Source organism: Trachemys scripta, chromosome 3 (genome assembly GCF_013100865.1).
Source record: "Trachemys scripta elegans isolate TJP31775 chromosome 3, CAS_Tse_1.0, whole genome shotgun sequence".
NCBI lineage: Eukaryota > Metazoa > Chordata > Testudines > Emydidae > Trachemys > Trachemys scripta.
Genome location: NC_048300.1, coordinates 187,981,425 through 187,990,191, shown reverse-complemented (window position 1 = coordinate 187,990,191; position 8,767 = coordinate 187,981,425). Strand labels below are relative to the sequence as shown.

The 8,767-nt window shown below is 42.7% G+C and overlaps 1 protein-coding gene across 1 annotated transcript in view; it reads right to left on the bottom strand.

Annotated features, from left to right (window-relative positions):
* Nucleotides 1-8,767, bottom strand: part of TNFRSF21 (TNF receptor superfamily member 21) — a 67,037-nt gene that overhangs the window by 37,138 nt on the left and 21,132 nt on the right. Inside the window, exon 3 of the mRNA XM_034766626.1 lies at nt 6,919-7,422. Within this exon, the coding sequence (XP_034622517.1) occupies nt 6,919-7,422 (504 nt within the window). The remainder of the gene's footprint in view (nt 1-6,918; nt 7,423-8,767) is intronic.

Here is an 8,767-nt window from a genome sequence, read left to right as displayed (position 1 = left end):
TTTCAGAGTAGCAGCCGTGTTAGTCTGTATCCGCAAAAAGAACAGGAGTACTTGTGGCACCTTAGAGACTAACAAATTTATTAGAGCATAAGCTTTCGTGGACTACAGCCCACTTCTGCATATGCATCCGAAGAAGTGGGCTGTAGTCCACGAAAGCTTATGCTCTAATAAATTTGTTAGTCTCTAAGGTGCCACAAGTACTCCTGTTCTTTTTGCGGATACAGACTAACACGGCTGCTACTCTGAAAACTAAGCATACAATACATGGATGCTGACCATGTTAAGTCACCCCATTGTCAGCCAAAACTTGGGGCTGTTCCTTCTGAAACCAGATGATTAAAAGAATCTGTCAGTGCTCAGTGGCAAAGGGATCTGCACATACTGCAGTACAGACAGATGTGTTGCACAGCAGGACCTGGTAAGTAACTAAGAACCAGTCTTGAGACATGCCAATATAACAGTGCTGGAGAACAAGGATTCCATGACATATGGAATCAACCCCATGTCTTCCTGATTATGTTTAATCTTACTCCAAAGAAAACTGCCAACTTTTTTCTTCTGTTTGCACTTTCCTCGTTTGAATCCCAGAGGAAAACTAAGAAGCAACTCCTGTATGTTCCCTTCAGCATTTAGAGGCTATGCAGTTCAAGCAATGGATGTGGCAAAGGAAAGCTTAAGCGTATGGATGTGGTATTCAGTAAATTTACATTTAAGAAAAAAAAAGAGATCCCTCCCCACCTTTAAATACAGCCCATCCACATCCAATTTAACTAGATACTGTGCTCCTGAATTCAGGATTGCCCTAAAATATACATAAACCACATCATTAAGGAACCAGTTTGGAAGGAGGTTACATATCCAGCTATTTAGTCCACTAAGGAAGGAAAGGAGACTGCCATTTTGTAAACGACAGCTATACTTTCAAAGGGCAACTCCATCTATGGTTATATTATTCTTCAGCCATTCACGTAAAGGTGGATTTAGCGTAGTCTGTATGGAAAGTTAGCAAATAATGCAAAAACTCATGCCCTAATGCAACAGACAACAGAAGTGTTTTAAGGTCAAGAACATGACAGTGCAGCTGCACTGATATTATTTGGATGCATGAAACACATACTTGCTTGTTTCTGTGTTTCCAAGTTCCATATCACTATTCCTCCCCCAGTAAGCTAGCAGGCTGCTAGAAACCTTCATGTAACTTGGGCCACAAGGTAGAAGATGGAAAGAGGACCTTTTGTTTTCCTCGTTTCAACATTAAATGTCGTCCACTGTTTCAAACTAACCTTTTCAAAGTCAACCCTGTTGATGTAGGAGGTTTACTGGTAAAATGTGTACAAGAGTATTCCCACAAAAACACACACACACTTATGGCACTGAACTGACTTCTTCCCTGCCCTGAAGAGATTGAAATTTTAACAGTCATGGGGAGGAAAGCATAATAAAAGCAGAGCGACTGACCACTGTATCTGGCACACATCTGGTAAGATCCAAGGGATCTGTGTTTAGACTATAGTGTAGGGTTAATTAAGGAAATGAGGCCAAGGAACAGAGTAAAGGATAACTGCTAGCAAGTGGTGTAAGATTACCCAAGAGACAAGAGGCTGTACTGCTTGCTATATAACTGCTGAGATGCCAGACACCTACGGTATGTCTACCCTGCTGATGGAAGCGTGCCCCCCAGCCCAGGTAGACACATGCCTAAACTACCATGCTAAAAATAGCAATGTGGATGTTATGGTATAGATTAGCCAGCTAAGTATGGATGGACGTGAGGAAGAGGGGACGAGGGGAGGGGTTTGGCAGACTTGTACTTGGGCAGCTAGCCTGTGCGGCGACCTACACACTGCTATCTTTAGCACGCTAGCTCACACAAAGCTAGCGTGTGTCTACCACTCCGGCTGGGGGAGATGTTCCAACGGCAGTACGGACACACCACTAGTGTCAGGTGAAGACTGAGGGATGTTCTCTTGATGCACCGCATTTACAGCTGAAGAGGTGCCTCTATAAATAGGCAAAGTCCAATTTCCTAAAATGGAAACAAGAGTACAAATTCCTGCATGGTTAGTGCAAGGTTGAGGTACTTTCAATGACCACGAGCCAGGCATTACTATCCAAGCAGGAAATGAAAAATTTTACAAGCACAAGTCAAGGGACACTTCAGCTAAAGCAAACTGGGGGTCGGGACCCTTCAGGGGGTCGCGAGGTCATTACGGGGGGGGGGGGGAGGAAGAGGGTCCATGAGCGGTCAACCTCCACCCCAAACCCCATTTGCCTCCAGCATTTATAATGGTGTTAAATATATTAAAAAGTGTGTTTAATTTATAGGGGAGGGGGTTGCACTCGGAGGCTTGTGATGTGAAAGGGGCCACCATTAAAAAAGGTTGAGACCCACTGAGCTAAAGCACAAGTAGGAGAACCAGAATGTAGAGAACCCAGGATTTCATAGAGCTAGGATTTCATTACTCATCTAGTTTAAAGAAAGACAGCCAAAGCTTAGCAGACCAGAGAGACATCTGCAGATCATTAAGTTGCAGTTGCCAGAGTAGCAACTGCTTTCAAAGCAGCTCTCCATTTCTCTCGTCTATTTTGGCATTAATCCCCATTCTCAGATACTGCCTGCCAGAGACACATTGAGATTTACATGTATCCACGAAGGCTGTTCCTTCACAGACATAACTTCAAGGGCTATATTTTGCCATGTGTGTCTATGCCCTTTAGTGAGGTGCTCCAGACTGTCTGTCAGCAGCTCTCTGAAGAGTATAACCTCGCTCTTGTACATGAGACTATCAGGTCACTCAAAAAAAAAAAAAAAAAAAAAAAAATCCAGATACCTCCCATACAGTTTGTGATTCATTGGGTCCCTTTAATACCCCACCAACAAAACGTATGGTAACTGCAAGAAAAGATTACAGCTTTAAATATGTGCACTGGCACTTGTTCAGTGGCCAAATCCCACTTATTCACATGAGTAGCCACAGAAATCAATGTGACTGAGTCAACAGCCAGAATTGAGCCTTGTAATTCTATTAATTCAGATGACCAACCTGTCGGGTAAGCTCAGTGACAAGTGTCACACTAGCATGGCTTGAAACCAAAGCATTAGTATGAATGACTAATGTTTACAGCTAAGATGCTAACTATTCATAGTAGCGTTTCCAATAGCAACCTAATTAGTCCTCTTAATATACTGTTACCTGAATTTTACATTTGTTTCTGGACTAAGCTCCTCCAAGCAGGGCCTGTACCTGTGTCATCCTGGTAAGGCATCACATAAGCCTGTGGGGATGTATACAGCAAAATCTATTGCTGGATTGAGTTTATGCACTTGCTGCCTCTCTGTTAAACCCAGGCCCAAGTCTAAGGGATCGGAATGATTTCCCCTTTCACAGAATACTTTCAGACTCAGGAAGAAGAGTGTATTTTGAAGAGACAATAAAAGCAATTTTACTTTGATGGCAAAAAAGGCATAATATGCCCTGATTTTACCTAGTGCAGAATATTTGACTTTTAAAAGCCAATGACAAATCTACAATGGTAAAAGAATCCCTGTGCAAAGTGCACTTTTAATTAGGCATGTTGACATGCACTGACAATAGCAGTTATATTTATCAACATTTTGAAGAGTGATACAAGAAAGGAAAGTTTAAAGCACAGGTGTGATCTGATTAGGCAACTACGGAGAAAAGGCACTTACTCAGATCGGATCCCTTTCCAGCCTGCTTACATGGGGAACAGATTTTACACCAAAGCACCGTCAAGCCAGCACAGCGATGAACAAGCAAGCAGGATGCTGGTCTGGCTCACTATATCAAAGGAAACTCTATCCAAGTCTGAACTACAGAAACGTTATTCCTGGTTTGTACTACACCAGGAAGAACCCAGCTCAACTTTCTGATTCCAGCTTGAGTTTGCAGGGCTGGCAATTAAGAAAACATTTATACTTGATAGTGGTTCACATGAGATAGTAATTAAAAATATGGAATACCAATATACCAGATCACACACTGTTATGACTGTGGGGCAGCTGGGCCAAACCTGAGTGGCACTGCAACCTTGTGTGGCTGGTCACGAGACCCAGAGTGGAGAGCCCAGGCCCAGGCTTCTGGGACCCGAGCTAGTGCTGTGGGGTGGGCTAACTTTCCAATCCCCTCCCTCCAAGGGCCTCCCCCTCCGCACCAGGCCAGGATTAGGGTTGCGATGCCGGGGTGGACAGAGCATACATATAATTGTGGGTTGCAAAAACACACAAAATGCAGTTGGAGTGTCACCTTAGTAAAAAGTTGGGAAACACTGATCTAACGATCTGAGCACAGAACCGGGAGCCGGGAATAGCAGAGTTCTTTCTAGGCCTCGCTCGGATACTAACCAGCTGCCAGGCCTTGGGCAAACAAAACCATCTGCTTGTCTCCTTGTATCTGTTCCCTAAAATGGAGAGTATTTAACTCTGAAGGGACTTGTAAGGATAGAGACTTTAAAGAACACTTCATTGTCTAAGTGCTGGAAAAAGCACCCTGCAGTAATTGGATTAAAGGATTTTTAAAAAGACAGCTGCTAACGGAGCTACTGAATCTTATACAACTCTTTTCTTACCATTTTAATGAAGCCCCTGAGTTGGAGTGTTGCAGATCTAATTTATCCTTATTTATAAAACCTACTATGGCAGTTTCTCCATAGCACCAAAGTCTCAATACTCCTGTGAGGTGCGGAAGCGCTATAGTTAAACAAACTGAGGCATGATTAAGCAGTTGGCCCAAGATCAGACAGGAAACAGAACCCGGGCTCCTATGTCTGTCTTGTTCCATAATCAGAAGGCAATCTTTCTTCCCTTGTGCAGAGAATTGGATTTAACTTTGTATAACTGGTTTTAAGATCTGCCGCTAAAGACTGTGTATATAGTATCTAGACTCTCTTGGTGCAGTCTAGATATTGATCTATTTTGATTTTTTCCCCACAATATTCCTTTAATCTTTCTTTGCAAGTACATTAATCCCCATCATCCACCACTCCAAAAACTGCATAGCTTGCAAAACCCTCAACAAAAATAGAGAAGTGACGCATATCTTGTGTGGTCCAGATCTTGCAAATGTCAAGTTCTGCACTGAATTTTACAAAACAAAATTGTAGCTTTGTATAACACAACATAGCTACACAAGACTTAGACCATCACAATGCTCAACACAATTCAGATTATTAAAACAATCTTATTGTCTGGGACAACCTAGGTTTATAAATTAGTGAAAAGCAATTGTTAGCCAGACAGACTTTAACCTTACCTAACCTTGAGGTGCAGTGATCTACTGTCATGCCCATCCTGAGGCTGAAAAGGACAACAAAAGCTCTCTACCTCACTCTTCTGCCACTCAGTGCTGTTTACAAGAAATGGAAGACCCATACCTCTGGCTTGTTACTTTGAGGTGCCAGTGAAGGCATTTATCATTGTCACTTGGGCCTCACCTCATGCACTCCTCCTAAAATACTGTCTATGCTTCCCTACAAGATGCAACATGGGATGCACCTGCTGTTACTCTTGAAATACCAAATAAAATAAGGAGAGATAGGCGGCTACTTTTCAGCTTCTGGTGTTTTAATGGCAGATCAGCAGCTGGTCATTGAGGGACAGACAATCACGAATTAGTTTTAGAAAAACCTTATACTGGATCCAAAAAAAAAAAAAAACCAAAAACAAAAAAAAACTGGCCAGATAACCAATCCTTTCCACATATCAGATTTGGGTATGTGAACTTGGAAAAGTTATTTTTCAGTCCTAGTCCATCTGAGAGTTTCTATAGTTTCATTATTAACCTTCTCTTTTACCAGGCCTTTAGTAGAATAACTGATGCTTCTTCCCAGGCACAACAGATGATCAAAAGTGATGGGGCATTTAACACTGGCAAAATTTATGAATAGAGTGATGGTGTTACAAATAAAGAATATATCTGCTCCCTTCCCCTCTATCAGCCATTTAGCTGTCTGATTTCAAGTAACATAATGGTGGCTGTATTTAACGGGACCTGAAGGGGACAGGGGCTGAGTGAGCTACAGTCCCCCTCTTCCCTCCCAGCATGCTCGGCCTGTCCCCAGCTCATTCCACCACGTTTCTGTGATGCCTGTTATATCAATATCTTCATTTAATACCAGGCACTCAAATTCACTCATCTTAGTATTTAAACTTCTAGCATTTGAATACAAGCACATGAGTGGAGTCCTGCAAATCCGCAGATCGGATGTAGATACAAATTTTGAATCTGTGCAGGGCTCTAAATATAGGATCTCAAAGGCAGGAAAGTAGCTGTCATAGCCTATGAGGCTGCTTCCCTGCCTTCGAGATCCTATATTCCTTCTCCGCCCGTATACAGAGGGAGGGGAGGTGATAGATCAAGACAGGCAGCAAAATCCCTCATGCTCCTATTGCCGCGGTTTAGGCAGCCAAGCAATTTAGGAAACCTCTCCCGACTTCAATGCCGTACCAGGTGAGTTGGAGAAGGAGGCAGCTGCTTCTGTAAAGCAAGTCAGGAAGCCATACTCAGAAGCGGTCAAAGGATGAGTGACACAGAAGACGTTTCCTCTACCTCCATTTCTAGAGAAACAGAAGAGCGAGTGGAGAAAATGGAAGGGAAGCAGACAAAAGAGGGAGAAGAAGCCGGAGGGAAATGTGTAACCTATGGAGGAATATTTAGTGAGGATCAGGAATGTGAAGATTCGGCTTGCTGTTGATGGACACAGTAGGGTAGAAACTTATGACTGACTCACTAAACATGATGGTTGCAGATCAATGGCATCTGCAACCAACATTTTTAACATGGAAGATGCCTTGAGGAGTTCTGCAGGTAATTAATGGAGAAAGCAAGGGACACAATTTATTCCCTGTATAACTGCTGCATTCCACCTGCAGTTAATTTCTCGGTTGCTATTACTCACCATGCCCATTGCAGTAGTAGATCCACTTCTCTCTGTTCTGGGTTGGAGTAACGGATTTTTTCAGAGCAGCCTTTTCCACAATGGCACTGGGATCTTGCCGAGGACCCTTCTTCAGAGTCCGTGAGCTTTTCCGAATGCTGCACACAACTATAACCACGAGAACTAGCAGCAGGAACAGGACGATCATCCACGGTAAGTGTTCGTTTATATCAAAATGCTTGTGGGCGTTCTGGCGTGGCGGTCCTCTCTTGGGGGGCACGTAGGGGATGCTCGATTTTTCACCACTTGTCATCTCCAATGCTGGCTGCAGTTTCGGAACTGACTGGCTATGTTGGTGGTAAAAATTTTGCTGGTGATTGGTAGCCCTGGAGTTTGAGATGGTCACGTTGACACCATCCGTCTCATTATCTGAGGTTTCATTGTAAACGTCTGTTGGGTCGATCGTGCCGTTGTACACATTTGGTCTATGAGAGGCAGCAAAGCTGGAAACTGAAGTGTTGACACCTGTGAACAACAGAGAAATTGAGGACCATGGGGGGTGGGAGGAGGGGTTGTTTCTTTTTTTAAATCTTAAGCCACACAAAAACCCCACAATTGGAATAGTCATAGCATGCTTCCTTTCAAAGTGCAAAAACATAGACTTTGAGGGGCTTCTACTTGTCTAGGACATTGAGATTCAGTTTTAACTACATAAGAAATAAGAACACCACAAAGTTTGTGTCTTACACACCAGTCCGCTCATCTTATCTCTAATTACTTTGGCTTACTTTGTTAGACATTGGATTTGTGGCAACTCCTCATTAAAGACTGCTGGGTGATGAGAGGAATGTTGTCAATTTATATTCAGCCCAAGTTTTAGACTGTTTTTTAGAAACGAAACCATGCAGCTTTTAGAGAGTTTAAGGTCAACAGGAAAGCTTCTAAACCACTAATGCGTTCTCCCATAACGTTTGTAACCTAAATATTGCAGTAGTTAAAATTAAACTGAAACCGACTTAACTGATTTTGGTGAGAAATGCAGAAAGTAAAACATCATGAGTAGCTGCAGGAAAATTATCCATTTCAGGAGCCTAGTTGTTCTTATGAGGCTTGAGGTTCCTTGTCCACAAAGTATGACTTTTAAATTGAGTATGTTCCTTTTAGGTGTATTTTCCTTACTCATCTCTGAGTTATTTTTATATCATGAATAGATTTATGCATTAGTGGTAGCCCTAGAGTTTTAGTCAATTTTATGAATAAAAAGCCTTGTAAAAGAAAAGCAAAGACTAGCATAGCAGGGACTGTAGAGTACTCACAAGGCTAGTATTCCTGAGATTGTTTCTATTCCCAGACCTGCCAGTAACTGGCTGTAACTTTTTGTAGTCATTTAAACTCTGCCTCAGTTTGTCTGCAAACTGGATATGAATCTTGTCCACATTTGAGAGCTACAAATTAAAACCTTCGTAATTAAGGATTCAACCGGAGAGAAAATTTAAACATAATGGACGAGGTTTGAGTGTGATGAGCAATTTGGGGTGCGTCAATATGAAAACGTCCAATTTCAGAGCTGTTAACGAGGCCTAACTTTCAGGTAGCACTGAGCACCTACCCTCTAAATATCAGGTCCCTTTAAGGCATCTCAAATTGAGCAGCCCAACCACTGACACCCTCAAAATAATCACTTCTGAAAAGTCTCAGCTAAACGCACTCGGAGTTCAGTTTTTTTGTATATTGCTCAGCTTTACTCTGCTAAGTCACTGAGGAATTCTTTTGCATATACACCTCTACCCCGATATAACGCGACCCGATATAACACCAATTCGGATATAGCGGTAAAGCAGCGCTCGGGGGGGGGGGGGGGGGGGGGGGG